Source organism: Mastigoproctus giganteus, chromosome 6 (assembly GCF_048544385.1).
Source record: "Mastigoproctus giganteus isolate SK-2022 chromosome 6, ASM4854438v1, whole genome shotgun sequence".
Classification (NCBI taxonomy): Eukaryota; Metazoa; Arthropoda; class Arachnida; order Uropygi; family Thelyphonidae; genus Mastigoproctus; species Mastigoproctus giganteus.
In genome coordinates this window covers 162,577,230-162,594,178 of record NC_143580.1, presented here as the reverse complement: position 1 = coordinate 162,594,178, position 16,949 = coordinate 162,577,230, and the positions used below count along the sequence as shown (strand labels likewise).

Sequence of the window (16,949 nt, the reverse complement as noted above, 5' to 3'; positions counted from 1 at the left end):
TGAATGGCAGATGGACGTGGATTGGTCATTATAACTGTTCTACTGAATTATATAGCAAAATTTTATCAAAAACAGAAAACAGCAATTCACCAACCCTCACAAGTCCTAGACAATGTATTTATCAACATCATAAGATTTTAATCGCACTGAAATTAGATTGTTGAAAAAAAGAAAAAAAAAAAACCCACACTGTAGGAATTACCAAATGGATGATTGCAATAAGGAAAATAGAGCTACTGTTTAGCTTTAAATGGTACAGATAGTGCATAATTGTGGAACTATGGTTCTGAAGTCTGAGATGGAGCCAATCTTAGACATTCAATTATGCAAACCCGAACAATAGCCATCTCATAAAAAGCAACCAGGCATGGAAAAATTTCAACAAAATATGGCATGGAAAATAAAACAAACAAAAAAAAAAAAAAAATTCATAATCAATAGACTGACATCTGAAAAGAATCCCTTTCCTTTGTAGAGCACCAAATGTATGCTTAATACTGAAATATCCTAAATTATTCAACAGTAAAATCAATCAATAAACACTAATGGACTTAAAATAAACAAAAAAAAAAAAAAAAAAAGAATGTGAAGTGGAATGACAATTCAGCACAGTGAAATATCAAAATTGTTCATAAAGCTATCTACAATTGCCAGGATATAATTTAGATCAAAATTAAACTCACACAAACTACAGAGGGGGTCATGTGCTAAAACTAAAAGAGAAGTTGACCTTCATTGTATGACATTGCAGAGACCGAGGAAGGACAATAAATGACAATAATCAAAGTTTGGTGCATACAGAAGTAACAATTAATTGCCACATCCTCAAATAGGAAAGAATTTAAAACATTTAAATTTTAATATCAGAAGTAAACAATATACCAACACCTACACCTTTCCAACCAACTCTATTATACTGAAAACTAGACAATACAATATAGATTTTGAAATACAGGAATACCTTGCACAGCGCGGGTTTCGCTATAGCACGGTTTAAAAATGGGGGAGGGGGAATAAGTAAATAACTGTTTTACGCACCAATACATTTGATATGTATGTATTATAATGCCAGCACGCAGGCCAATGCTTTATGGATTCTAGGCCATTCTGATTGTTGTTGAAACTCCCATTATATACGGACTCTGCTAGCATTCATACATTAGTAAACACTAGATTAAGAGCGTTGAGTTCGTTGATTGTGCGTAAGCTGTACATATTGCAGAGACTGAGGAAGTCTCTGCAATGTGTACAGCTTACATATTTTTCGTTGTGTATTTTTATTAAAGATCATTTTTTAAAAATGTTACACCTTTATATGCAAATATGTGTGGAAAGAAGAAATGCAATGGTGCTGAGTGTTCTAGATCCAAACATCGAACGAGGTATGAAAGTAAGGCAGGCATTGCAAAAGGACATTCGATATTATAAAGAGATGTATGCAGATAAAAAGAAGGGGAAAAAAAAAAAAAAAAACTGTGCAAACTAAGCTGATCAGTTATTTTTCAAAATAAAAATACAGTACACACTTCACCTATATTCTTTGGGTATGTACATACTGCAATAAAAATCATTTCTACTGTACTTACTAGTATTATTCATTTTTATCATTTTCGTTTCTTTTTTTGCAAGAACTTCGTGTGCATCAATTTATAGTAAACAAACACCTATATATTTTTGCAACTCGACCCATATAATTAAATTGTCGGAACGCATTACATTAAAATACATGCTAATAATACCTCGATTAACGCGGTTTCGCATAGCACGGTATTTTTTTGGCATGAATTAACCGCGCTATGCAAGGTATTCCTGTATACTACAAGCAGAGGAAGAACATTAATAACAGCGGATAGCAAAAAAAGCTGAAGCCACAAAACTAAAATTATTCGAGAATATATAATTCCAATAAGTGTGCAAATTTTATTAGCCAGAGATCTAGGATTCTGATAGCAAAATGTTAAAGGTTTTACATTTTTCTGACTAATTCCAACCAGCCCTTTCTATGCAATGGTTGATTGGTCTTTCATCTGTGGTCATGTTTGCTTCTCCTTTTACAAAGTAAATATAAAGCCTTGATTTTGGAAAAAAAGCTCCACAAAAATAACAGAAAGCATCCTGAAATCTGACATGATGGCTGACTTGAAATAAGACAACAGAGATAAAAAAAAAAAAAAAAAAAAACACGAAAAGATGCACCAGAAGACTAAAATCCTAAACACACAGCTATATAACCTACAACACACGAGAAAGCAAGGAGACTTCCTCTCAGAGCACTGCCACAATCAATAGTGATTGCACATCTTGAATTCAAGGACAGCTCTGCAACAACACTATGGGAAAGAGACTCCTCATATGCTGTACACATTCTTTTGAATTGTATTTTGTTTTTATTTCTTCCTTGGACAAAGAGGAAGTGATTGGTGGAGCTGTATCCCATTTTGTCGATGGAACAAAATAACAAGCAGCTTTAGATTTGTCTCAGCACAACCCATTTAGTTCATTTTTAAACTTTATTATTTAGAAGTTAGAACCATTGAGTAGGAGGAGCCAAAATAGGATTCATGATGTTAACAATGCCTTTGTTATTCTTTTTTTCCCTTTTAGTGGTGTTATAATAATAGTCAGGATAAAATTTTTATAAAGTAGCCAATTATCAAAGAGAATTTAATAACCATAAATGGTAACAGATATACATTATTTCTCTCCAAATCCTTTACAATTCTGAACAAGGAGGAATGGCAAGCAATGTTTACATAAATAACAGACTCTCAATAATCTTAGTATCAAAACATACTAAGATGTCTTGGGCATTTTATTTCCAAACATGACTGGCATTCCATTTTCTAACTGTGTGCAAAAATTTTTTTTTTATTGTGTAACCACTAGCTGTAGCTATTAGTTTAAATCTTACCAAATTTTGATGTGCCCTTAATATGTAAACTACAAACACAGTTTTACTCTCACCTAAGAGATTACCAAAAACCACTGTCATTTTTTTCCTATACACATTAGTTTTCCGAAATTGGTACCACCAACCAATATTTGCTAAAATGCAAGAACTACAAAGAATATATCTCAAGAAGAAGAGAATACAGCAGAGCCAGTGGAAGCAGTAACTAAATTTACTAAGTTTTAAAATGACAAGTAGCTTTCAGGGTAATGAACCCTTTTTTCAAGTTACAGTTTCTAATAGTGCCACTATGTGTGTACAAATTTTAAACTAGGAAATCAGAAATGAAGAATCACTGACTTTTAAATAAAGTATCATATGCCCCACATGTGTTGAAAATGTGAAAAACATGGGTTGACAAACAATATACACAGTGTAAAGGATATTACAGCAAAGAAAAAATAAGTAATGACCAGCCTTTCTTTTCTATGATTTTCTCCAATTTTTATATAGTCAAAATATTAGTAAATAAATAAGAGGAGTTTACCTCAATATAGTACGTGGAACACTTCCGTATGATACCCTCCAGAAATTAAAACGGAAAAAACGAAAAAATTGACAACTTACCGGTACATTAAAGTAAAATATAAATAATTAAAGTAAAATATAAATAATCAATTTAACAATCAATTTAAATTACACGAGAATTCTGTTAATGTTCGGCGGCCATATTTGATCTTCGATGCGTGGACCTTTACGCGCATGCGCGAAGACATATAATCACTATTTAAGTTGCAGGTTTAGCCTGATTCGGTAATTTTCATTCCTGTGATCACGACAGTCGGTCGAAAAGCATTGTCAGCTTCAGGAAGGAAAATCGTTTTGAATATTTTCATTAGATTCTTTTAATTGCGTTAATTTGAATTTTAATTGTTTTGAATTGTGTTAAATTGATTATTTATATTTTACTTTAATTATTTATATTTTACTTTAATGTACCGGTAAGTTGTCGATTTTTTCGTTTTTTCCGTTTTAATTTCTGGAGGGTATCATACGGAAGTGTTCCACGTACTATATTGAGGTAAACTCCTATTATTTATTTACTAATATTATTATCAACGTAGAACATATTGAGTATTACAGCTCTGATTCATACAATATAGTCAAAATAGGAAAAAGTTAATGTTTAAAAGCACTTATGTACACAGTTTAAGTTTTATAAACTATCAAATTCCTCAAAAAAAAATTCACATCTTATCACATGCTTATGGCCCAGAAACCACTTACACAAGGGTGGGGGTTCTTGAACTTTGCAATAACACAAAGCCCCAAAACAATGAAAAAGAATATACATGGCCACCATGAATAAAACTAATGATTTTGTTTGGTTACAATTAGGCAAGGAATAAAGATGCCACTAGTTTTTAATAATTAAATTTTAATCTACATATCAAGTGAAAAAAACAATGATGGAAACCTACAACTTTAAACAAAAAACAATCAAATTTTAAACCAGAGACAAAAAAAAAAAAAAAAAAAAGAAAAGAAAAAAAAAAAAGTACAATCCCTCTCTAAGTTCTCAACTCCCCCCCCCACACTCCCAGGAGTTGAAAACCTATAGTTGAAGAATGCTACATAAGGCAAATTCAAAAAGAGTAGAAATGCAATTAAATTACAACACTTAAAGGCTTCAAGTAAACAATATGGATCATTTTTACTCCTACATACTTGAAAATTGATTGTGATTTTCATGGGTCCCTCTATGAGTGCAAGGTCCTGTAAATGGTCCATTTGCCCATGTGTTAAGTGGCCCTGTTTGTGAAAACCATTTTTTTTTAATGGATTGCTAAACTTTTTTTTTTTTTTTTTTTAAATAGAACTGACTAAGCGATTTCCATCATTCACACTTGATTTTGTTCAGAGATCTCCAAATAACAAACTGGTCAAATAGTACAATGCATTTTTCACATCACAACCACAGAACCAGTTACGCTCCAAAGCCAAAGCATTATGATCACCTGTCCCCTATGAAACACAATTGGGGGTGGATGGGATATATCCAGTTATATCAAAGGAGACGGCAAAGAAAGTAAGTAAACCCTTTGTCATAATTATCAGTGCATCGTGGGTGCCTCCGTAGCCAGGTGGGCAGGAGCAACAGTGAGTAGCACATGCTTCTTGATTAGACCAGGGTTGGAGCCCGTGACCAGTGCATATCCCTGGAGCAATATGGCCTTAGTTGCTAATACTCCTAAAAACCAACAACAGTACATCGTTAGACTCAGGGGAAATCCTCATGGACTGGAGATGTACAAATGTATCACCAATTCACAAACGGTGACATGAGCAATTACAGACCTATTAGTTTAACTTCTATTCGGAGAAAATAATGGAGTCAATGGTTAAAGAAGCACTGCAGGATCATCTAGACAAGACTGCAGTAATAATTCAGACAGAGCATGGGTTTGTTAAGGGGAACTCTTGTCTGACCAATTTGATTGGATACTATGATATGGTCACAAAGAAACTGTATGCAAAAAATAATTTTGTTATCATACACTTGATGTCAGGAAAGCTTTTGATGCTGTTGCTCATGGTAAACTACTGTACAAATTGGAGCAGTATGGTATTAAGGGCAATTTGCTACAATGGATAAAAGGGTGGTTGAGTGGGAGAAGACAGAAAGTGGTAATTAATGGATGCTGTTTTTCGTGGACTAATCTTATTAGTGGAGTCCCCCCAGGATTCGGTGTTGGGCCTACTGTTGTTTTGTATATTTATCAATGATATTGATGAAGGTATATCAGACTTAACGCCCAAGTTTGCAGATAATACAAAGGTTGGCAGTGTTGTTAATGATAGCAATGACAGTGTGCTATTGCAAAGGATCAAGAAAAGTTGGGAAGAGAAGTGGCAACTGAAATTTTACATTGGCAAATGCAAAGTACTGCATATGGGTAGCCAGCAATCCCAGAGTAACATATCAATTGTGTGGTACTACACTCAGGGTGGTAGAGAATGAAAAAGACCTGTGGGTAATTGTGCAGTCAGATATGAAGTTTTTTGAGCAGTGCAGACAGGCTGCAAGAGTAGTTTATGGGGTCTTGTCAATAATATACAGGAATTTTGCTGGCAGGGATAAGGAGGTGATTATCCTTTTGTATAAGGCAGGAGTGACCAATTTAATTTGTGATAAGATTTACTTTTTTCCTTCAAAATGTGCTGCGATCTACCATCTCAAAAATTTCATTGCACAAATCGAGCGATGACTGTATATTTAAAATTTGCCGCGATCGGCCGAAATTAAATCTGCAATCGACTCATTGGCCACCCCTGTTATAAGGCAATGGTCAAGCCATATCTTGAGTACTGCATACAGGTCTGGAAGCCTCATTTTAGGAAGGATACAGGATTGTTAGAACAAGTGTAAAGAAGGGCAACAAGACTGGTGAGGGGAACAAAGGGGGATTCTCTTACGAAGAAAGCCTTAAGTTCTGCAAATTGCAGCATCTGGAGACTAGAGACCTTCGAGGTGACCTGACTGAAGTGTACAAGTCTTTGAATGAATTGAGCAGGCCCAGTGCTGATGGGATTCTTCCTCTTGCTCAGATTATAAACCTAAGGGGGCATAAGTTGAAATTGAGGAAAGAAAGTTGTCGAATAATAGATGCGTGGATTTTTTGCCTTTAGCCATTGGGTAGTTGATAGCTTAAATAAATTCAAGGAAGTGGACAAACTTTTCGAGTGAATGGGTGTGTTAAATCGGAAGGGGTTTTTTTTGGCTGATTCCGTATAAGCTTGCTTTCTTGCAGCAAATGCCTTTACTAATGCTAATGCATTCCACAACACCCATGAGTGATGTGACCGATCGGCACAGCATATGTATGATGGTAGATAGAACCTGTCAATTTCTCAGTAAGAAGTTCATGCAATGGGGGAAAGGGAAGGACTTCACAGTTTGACCAGGGAATAGGCAGGCAGAGGACAGCATCTCAGCTGCAGGCATTGTTGGCTATTCAATGGTTGCTGTAGTAAAGGTGTGGCAGAAATGGGGGAAATCACCACTGGGTGACAGTAGAAATGAATGGCAATTGGCACATGCGGTCCAGCATGTTAAGCTACCTACCATCATATGTATGATGGTAGGTAGCACCTGTCAATTTGTCAGTAAGAAGTTCATGCAATGGGGAAAGGGAAGGACTTCACAGTTTGACCAGGATATAGGTAGGCAGAGGCCAGCATCTCAGCTGCAGGCATTGTTGGCTATTTGATGGTTGCTGTAGTAAAGGTGTGGCAGGAATGGGGGAAATCGCCACTGGATGACAGTAGAAATGAATGGCAATTGGCAAGTGTTGTCCAGCATGTTAAGCTGACCATGCTAAGTGCAAAATAATTTTTTTTTTCATTTTAAAATGGAATTGACTAAGTGATGTCCAACATTCACACTTGATTCTGTTCACACCAGCCAGAAGACATTTCGTGGATAGGCCTATGAAGTAGTCAACTTGTTCATGTGCCAAACTTGACCGTCTGTTATTGACATATCTGTGTACAGTTGCCATGGGAGTACCATTCCTGGACATTGGACTGGAAAAGTCGCCTGGTCTGATGAATCAAGGTACCAGCACTGTCATGGCAATGAACAGGTGCAAATTTGATGACAAATAAGTGAACAGTTGCAACCAAACTGCGTGGCTGGACAAAAACAGGCCAGTAACAGTGGTATAACGGTTTAGGGTATGTTTCACAGACATCATTGGGTCCCCTCATCCACATCGAGCATACTTTCACTGCTAGATCTTACCAGACTCTTTCAAGAAGACAACACCCTATGTCACAAGGCCTGCATAGCGCAGGAATGATTTCAGGATCATGTCCAGGGGAGCACATGAAATGCCAAAACCCCCTAACATCAATCCACTATGTGGGACATAGTGGAATGCAGCAGCTGCCAGAGCCTCTCTCTCTGTGACAACTTACTGTCCAGCCAGTACGGGATACATGAAGACACCTCCTGCTGTCTCATGGAGAACGGTGGCCCAACACACTATGAGGTAGGTGGTCAGAATTTTTTTTTTTTTTTTTTTTGATTTGGTAGTTGTTGGCGCATCGGCTTCTGTGGCCATATTGCACCTCCCAAGGTTTTTGCAGTACTTTGATCCAAGCCCGAGGCGGGAATCGAACCCGCGACCTTTGGGTTGCCGGGCAGGTACTTTACCCACTCGGCTACCCGGTTGGCGGTGGTCAGAATGCTTTGGCTCATAAATGTACATTACTTTATGGTTTTATATATATATAATTTTTTTTTTTTTTGACTATTTCACAATTTAACTGTTTGTATTTTGAATAATTTTTTTCTTCCATGGAATACCTCAAAAAATACATTGGAGAAACCAGCTAACAAGTTACTGTGGAACATCACTAGTACAATTGTTTCATATCTATGACGACCCGAAACTGAAAGCTCCATCAACCAGTGGCAGTGCTGTGTGCTTTGAAGACTTCAAAGCTAGTAGAGGCTGGTTTGAGTGCTTCAATAAAAATGGTGAATATCAAAAGTGTTGACAGGCATGGGGAGGCATCCAATGCTGATAAAAAAGCAGCTGAGACCTTTAGAATTGAATTCCTCAAGAGTTTGTTAATCAGGAGGGTTATCTTCCCCAGCAGGTTTTTAACATTAACTAAACTGGCCTGTTCAGGAAGCGAAGGCCCAGGGGAACATACATCACTAAGAATGAGGCTAGTTTACCTCGGCATAAGCCTATGAAAGATGGGTTCATTCTCCTGATGGAAGGCAATGCCTCTTGAGATTTTAAGCTGAAGCCTTTGCTTGTGTATCATTCTATCACCAGAAGAGTATTTAAACAACAAAAGGCATGCTGGGAGTGTTGAGGCACAGTAACAAGGACTGGGTTACAGGATATGTCTTCAATGAATGGGAGTTTGAAGTTTTATCAGTGAAGAGTTATCTTGAGAAAAATAAGCTTCCTGTGAAGGAACTACTCCTGCTGGATAATGCACCAGGCCATGATCCCAAACTTGCTCAATCTCTTGAGGCACAATTTGACTTTGCTCAGGTAAAATTTTTGCCACCCAACAACACTCTTCTTCAACCAATGGACCAGCAAGTGATTGCAAACTTCAAGAAAATCTACACAAACAAAAATGTTTGCAAGTGTTGCTCTGCAGCAACCCCTGGTGAAAATGCAGTCAAAGATTTTTGGAGGTTGAAGTTCAACCTCCAAATGGACTGTGTGAGGCTGATTGTAAGTCCTTGGAATGATGTTTCCACCAGGTGCTTAAATTCAGCCTGGAAAAACATCTGGCCTTTAATTATCCATAACATTGACAGATTTGCAGATGATGGTGCTTTGACAAATGATATTGTCACTCTTAGTAAATCAATGGGTCTGGAGTCACAGTACTGATGTAATTTCCTATTATTTTGTTTAAACTAGAAAACCAAGCCTATTATCAGAAAATTTGCTCATAAAGTATGTAACTTAATTTCCCCCCTGGTTCTGTCAGTAAGAGCATCATTAAATTGGCCAATGAATTGAAAAAGCTTTTGCTCATAGGTCATTGGGAAACTGTTAAGTTATGTAAATCTAGCAGTTTTGGATTTTCTAGATTACACATACAATGGAGTTTAGTTCAAATTACCAAAAGTCAAAATGCTTGGAGGCATGACACTAAAAATATTTTTCTATTTCTATTGTTTAAAAACTGGAGGTTGGCGAAAAGGATGTGGAGGCCCTTATTGACGCTCATGGGTGTGAGCTGACAACACAGGAGCTACAAGAGTTGGAGAAAATTATGGAGAGTGACACTGGAGAGGAAGAGGAATAAAAAGACACCCAAAAAGTGCCAGCCGAAGACTGTTATTTCTTGTTGGGAGAGTTAAAGTGGTAAAAAACCACCCCAACATTGAAAACACTGAACTCACAATGTCCAAAATAGAAGTCATTTCTTGCTTCAGGCTACAAAAAACTGAAAAGACACCTGATGCTTGACATAATCCCACCACTACGACTACACAACGTTTGATTTCATTAGTTCTGCACTTCAAGTCTAAGGTAAATGCTAATTTATTAAATAATCTTCGTAAAATATTCATTTTGAATTAAAAATGAAGTATAACATGTAAGAAATACTATTTTATGTGTTGTTGGGGAACGAATTACAGGAAATCAATGTATTATTGGTTTCAACTTACAATAGGTTTTGTAGAACGAATTACCATCGGATGTTCGGGCCTCACTGTACTAATAACAATACTGCTAATATATAATACTATCAAAATGTCATGTTCACTGATGTAAAAAAAATAAGATTCCGTGATTCTACACTATCTCACCTAACAAAAGCACACAACAAAATGTGATGTATCCAGCAGTGCATTTTCAGAGCCCAGTTACAAATATTCTGCTATGCCTGTATATTCCTTCATTTTTGAAATTAGCACTGAATATTACATTATTGTGTATGCTAGATTGTCATGTTATACTTATAGTAGAGGAGTAAATCACACTGCTTTATAGCAGAATAGCAAGTGAGTAATTAAAATAATTTCTAATTACATAACTTTACTTGAGTAAAAATTAAATAAAAAAAAATTGGTGGCTGTACAAACCTGCAACCTGGTCAGAAGCCACCACTACTTCCTTTGACTGGAAGCATTGGTGGCTTCTGACCAGGTTTGTTTCAACACACTTTTATAGATATCCAGATACCTATAAAACAAACTTTTATACATATCTGGATAAAATTACAGAAGCTGCACACACCACGTGTTATCTGAGGAGGGGAATAATCTATGTAAGCCTGGTTTCCTTGTATCATTTTGTTTTTATTAATGATAATGCTAATGGAATACTATCAAAATGCTAATATGTCCATAATCATAAAGAGATGAGAATTACTCAATAGGGTAATTATACAGTGAAACAACAACAGTGAAAAGAGACTGTGGTTTTGCAAAATGCCTTTAAGCACAAATCCTTACCTATATCAGCAACATTCCGCATAGTATGTTTGAAAGCCCAAATTATCGAATCCAAAACAAGCTTGAACTGTGCAGGAGGAATACTCAACAATGCTAATAAATAAAAGAACAATGATAATTAGATGTATGCACAGTACTGATGTAATTTCCTATTATTTTGTTTAAACTAGAAAACCAAGCCTATTATCAGAAAATTTGCTCATAAAGTATGTAACTTAATTTCCCCCTGGTTCTGTCAGTAAGACCATCATTAAATTGGCCAATGAATTGAAAAAGCTTTTGCTGATAGGCCTTTGGGAAATTGTTATAAATTATGAAAATCTAGCAATTTTGGATTTTCTAGATTACACATACAATGGAGTTTAGTTCAAATTACCAAAAGTCAAAATGCTTGGAAGCATGACACTAAAAATATTTTTCTATTTCTATTGTTTAAAAACTGTATTTCAACTTGGTAATGGACTCTTCTGCAGTGCAATAGCTCTACTTGATGATCATTCTCAAGATTGCACTGACATCAAATATAAGTTCAAATGAAAATAGCACAATAAAATAAGAACCTGTGTGAGTTCTATTCCTAAGTTAACAGGGCTTACAAAAAAAAAAAAAAAAAAAAAAAAAACTGATATGGCTGTTCGAGACTATAAAACATCATGCTGAACAGTATTTACCCAAACCACCAACTTTATTTTCCACCTTCACAACAGTATAAAAACAAGCTACTATGACATTAATTACTACATTTGCATTATTACTACACACCTTAATTTTTCAGACAAACCAAAGTTTGTACATTGGAATTATTATTATAAGATCTCACATATTGTTAAATCCTTTACAACGAATTGCCCTCATACTTCAAATAAGTAATGCTTCCCTGCAGCAGTCTTCTCTTATTTTAGAGAAGACTGCTGTTACTTATTTTCAGTTGAGCTCACCACTTACACAGCACCGTTTTAATGCTATTTGGCTTCTCATCACTGAGTAGGTAAGGTTACCCAGAAATATAAAGGGTTCAGCCCAGTTGTGATTTATTTATACAATATGACTGAAAATAAGTATTCTTTAATGGGGAAGCATTACTTATTTGAAGAATAAGGAGGGAAATTTGTTGTAAAGGATTTCACAACACGAGAAGTCACAATAATGATGCCAATGTACAAACTTTGGTTTGTTATAAAAAAATTCAACTATGTAGTAATGATGCAAATGCACTAATTAATGCCATAGTTTTAGGCTTTCTGCTCTAAAATATTATTAGTCCAGCAAGTTACTAATAAATAAAACCCAATTTTAAAAAGGCTAAATAGGAATTTGATTATTTATAAACAGTATTCCAGATTTCTGAACAAAGCCAGTGGATGCAACTTCTCTCCGCTAACATTTGTTACATCCTGCTGATTCTAAAACTTCTATGTCTAAAGATAAAATTGAATAATTATTAGCATATTACTTTTCTTATGACAGTTGTCTCCACGGTCTTAGTAAATCACCAATCTTCCCATGGCTGGCAACTTTTGACCTACAAAATGCTGTAGATTAGGCAATTGTAAATAGGAGGAAAAACAAGACATTTCTGGATCAAAACATGTGAAAAACAGAAGAATTTTCAGAAAAAGCAGGAGGTTTTTGTAAGGTCCACACTATGCTAGAAATTAAATTGCAGTGCCAAAATACACATTTTAAATTAAAATCTGCTAATAACATTACTCCATAAAGAGAAGTGTCCACTGATTACCACTCTGTCTTCTCCCATGAACCATCCTTTTATTCATTGTACAAACTTTCCCTTAATGCTATACTATTCCAGTACATATACACTGTGCTATATTATGTTGTTATTTAGGAGCATTAGCAACTAAGGCCATATTGCTCCAGGATATGCGGTGGTCATTCCCTGACCTTTCCGCATCCTCCGTATTTGCTGGTGACGGGCTCGAACCCCGGTCTAATCAAGAAGCGTGTGCTACGCATTGCTGCTCCTTCCCACCTGGCTACGGAGGCGCCACACATTTTAAATTAAAATCTGCTAATAACATTACTCCATAAAGAGAATGTGTCCACTGATTACCACTCTGTCTTCTCCCATGAACCATCCTTTTATTCATTGTACAAACTTGCCCTTAATGCTATACTATTCCAGTACATATACACTGTGCTATATTATGTTGTTATTTAGGAGCATTAGCAACTAAGGCCATATTGCTCCGGGGATATGCAGTGGTCATTCCCCGACCTTTCCGCATCCTCCGTATTTGGTGGTCACGGGCTTGAACCCCGGTTTAATCAAGAAGCGTGTACTATGCACTGCTGCTCCTGCCCATCCGGCTACGGAGGCATCTGGACAAAGCATCTCTGAAATGGCAGTTCTTCTGAATTTTTCACGCACCACAGTTTCAAGGGTGTATTGAGAATGGTGCAACAAACAGAAAACATCCTCTCGGTGGCACTCCTGTGGAAGAAAATCGCTTGTTGATGAGAGAGGTCAGAGGAGGATGGCTAGAATCATGCAAGCAAACAGACAGGCCACAATGTCGCACATCACATCGGAATACAACCTTGGGGCACAGAACAAAATATCGCCCAATGGGCTACAACAGCTGACAGCCACATCGCGTACCTTTGTTATCATGGAAGAACAAGAGAGCATGCCTCCTGGACTATCGAGGATTGGAAAACAGTTGCTTGGTCTGATGAGTTGAAGTTCCTGGTGCATCTTGTTGATGGAAGGCTCAGAATTTGGCAAAAACAACACGAATCCATGGACTTGTCATGCCTGATGACTACTGTGCAAGGTGGCGGCGGCGGCAGTGTTATGGTGTGGGGAATGTTTTCTTGGCACACACTGGGTCCATTGATCACCATGAGCTGAAAAGGGCTGTTCATTGCAGGCCTAGACCTCCAGCGAATATCAAGGAACTGTGTGATACATTAAAGTCTGCATGGTACTCCATTCCTGCACAACATTTTCAGCATCTTGTTCAATCCATGTCCAGACGAATTCAGGCTGTTTTGAAGGCTAAAGGAAGCTCAACACGCTACTAGGTTGGTGTACCTAATAAAGTGGCAGCACAGTGAACACACACATAATGTGTGGTTTGTAGAATAAATAAAGTGTCTGTGAAATTGGAAATGAAAGTACACAGGGTGCCTGAACTAAGAGAAGTTTAAGGGATAGTAGAAAGTGGAAGTGAAGTAATGGTTAAACAGGTGAAAGAATTTGAAAAACCTAGTACTAAAATGAACTGGGACTAAAAAAAAAAAAAAAAAGGAATATATAAGTAAATAAATAAATAACACTATATTCAGATATGGGAGGGCAATTTTAGCAAGAAGATTGAATCAGAGGATGGCAAATGCAAAATCTGAATATATTAGATGAAAGTTTGATAGATAGCCAGGAAATTCACAACGCTCCTGACCGTGTATCAGACACTACATTTCCAAACTTGTCTGTAGTATTAGAGAGAGGAGAGGGAGAAAAAAAAAAAAAAAAAAAAGGGGGGGGGGGGGGGGCAAATATCAAGCCTTTTATCGTAATACTAGTAGACAAGGTAGTCCCTATGCAGTGTAAAAAATGTAAATTTAAACAGTCCATTCCGGTTATTTGGGACACATCGGGACTAGTGCAATTTGGCCCGATTAAGCGGCTGCCCCAATTATCCGAAATTTCACGTAAATAGTTAAAAATACAAAGTATCCCTCCCCTTTACAATTGGTTCACTGTACAATCAAATCACGTTACGATGAACTCAACATAGTAAAGCAGCGTTCACTATACGATGTGCAGTAAGCGCGGGTCATTGTGATCACGTTTGTGAATTTAATTTTAATTCTAACAGCGATTCTAATTAGCAAAAATAGGAGGAATAATTATCCACAGGCTATAAAAGCAAAGATATATTAAGCAGAAATTTACCCTTTATTATTACCTTACCAATTAAAAAATACGTGAAAATCAGAAGAATATACGTGATAATCGGAATAATTAATACATACTGTAATATGTACATACGAACTAGTCAACATTTCTGTTCACTGACATTTGTGGGTGGGGGTTAAAATTTAAAACAGTAAAAAGATAAGCAATCAATAACAAAGAACACGGCACACACATTGCAAGTAACACAATACGCGCAAGTGAGAACCGAGTAACGAGTTACTAAGCTTTAAAAATACGAATGAAGAGAAGATCTGAAAATAAATTTTTTTATATGATTGAAGATTTCATGGAAGTGTAAACACATTTCACCGTAATAACCCACAGAATTGCAGCTGTCGGTATTATTGCAAATTCAGTAAGATTGAGTTTACTGTCCGTTTATGATAGATTCCACTAACAGAAAAGCCCAATAAACAGGTGACTGCTAATTGTTTTTATTGTTTTATGGTTGTGACCTCCAGAATTTCGACCGACCCACGTGGTACCGTCGGAGACAATCATAGAGTAATCTCCAGTGCTGCGGTCTCCTGCCCCCATTAAATGGCATGTTGTCCCAATTAAGCGAAGTAAACCCTGGCTCTTTTCTCGATTGGTTTCTGTTTTTTAAGATTTGCCCCAAATAAACAGCTGCCCCGAATAACCGGAATCCACTGTATATACAAAAGTGTAATGTGGAATATAATACAAATGTATGTGAAGTGCAGAAGGGGTGAAAGGTAATGTCTATACTTTTTCATTACATTTCACTCCTTCCTTACTACACATACATTTGTATTATATTCCACATTACACTTTTGTAAATTTGCATTCATTTTAATTTACATTTTTTACACTGCATAGGGAGTACCTTGTCTACTAGTATTACGATAAAAGGCTGCATATTTGCTCCCCCCCCCGCCTAACACTACAGACAAGCTTGGAAATGTAGTGCCTGATACATGGTCAGGAGTAGTCCCCTGATGAATTTCCTGGCTATATAAAATATTTTCATCTACTATATTCAGATTTTGCATATTTGCCACCCCTGATTCAAACTCTTATCTTTTTAAAATTGTCCTCCCATATCTGAATATAGTGTTATTTATTTATTTACTTATATATCTCCCCCCCCCTCAGTTCCAGTTCACTTTTGCACTAGGTTTTTCAAATTCTTTCACCTGTTTAACCAATACTTCACTTCCACTTTCTACTATCCCTTAAACTTTTCTTAGTTCAGGCATCCTGTGTACTTTTCATTTCCATTTTCACAGACACTTTATTTATTATTCTACAAACCACACATTATTTATATCCTTTTGCTTCTTCTACTGGCTGCACTGCATGTTTTGGAGCATTAGACATATTATAACTTTTGTCATTTCCCTTTTTCTGCTGTGTGTGTGTGTGTGTGTGTGTGTGTGTGTGTGTGTGTGTGTGTGTGTGCACGCAAGCACAACAGTGTAAAAAGCATTCCTAAAATCCAAGTATATGATTTCAAAATTATTTTTTGCATCCAGCTCCTTTGTGACCACATCATAGTATCCAATCAAATTGGTCAGACAAGACTTCCCCTGAACAAACTAATGCTTTGTCTGAATTATTACTGCAATCTTGTCCAGATGATCCTGCAATGCTTCTTTAACCAGTGACTTCAATGTTTTCCCCCAGAACAGAAATTATTCTAACAGGTCTGTAATTACTTGTGTCAACTTTGATCCCTCTTTGTGAATTGGAAATAAATTTGCAAATCTCCAGTCCGTGGGGACTTCACCCTGAGTCCAAGGATGCTCTGATAATTGTGGCTAAGAGTTTGCATACTTCCTTTGCTGCCTTCATTAATATTACTGGATAGATTCCATTCACTCCAGGTGCCTTTCTTATGTTTAACTTCAACAATTTCTCCCCCAAATTTGCTCTCAGTTATTACAAAATCATTTAGCTCGCTGTTAGATTTTAATAAGCTTCTGGCATTCATTTCCATACAGAATTCCTCACATGTGAATGTAGATGAAAAATACCCAATTTGTCAGCTATCTGAGCAGGAACATCAACAATCAAACCACTATCAAGTGGACCAATCTGATTCATCCCCTCTCTTCTAATTTATATAAGTAAAGAAGTCTTTGCCGTTT

The 16,949-nt window shown here is 36.5% G+C and overlaps 1 protein-coding gene across 2 annotated transcripts in view; it reads right to left on the bottom strand.

The window, feature by feature from the left end:
• Window positions 1-16,949, bottom strand: part of emb (exportin-1 emb) — a 457,135-nt gene that overhangs the window by 41,217 nt on the left and 398,969 nt on the right. For both annotated transcript variants that reach the window (XM_090376567.1, XM_090376568.1), the window contains one exon: window positions 10,896-10,988. In XM_090376567.1, coding sequence (XP_090232693.1) covers window positions 10,896-10,988 — 93 coding nt within the window. The remainder of the gene's footprint in view (window positions 1-10,895; window positions 10,989-16,949) is intronic.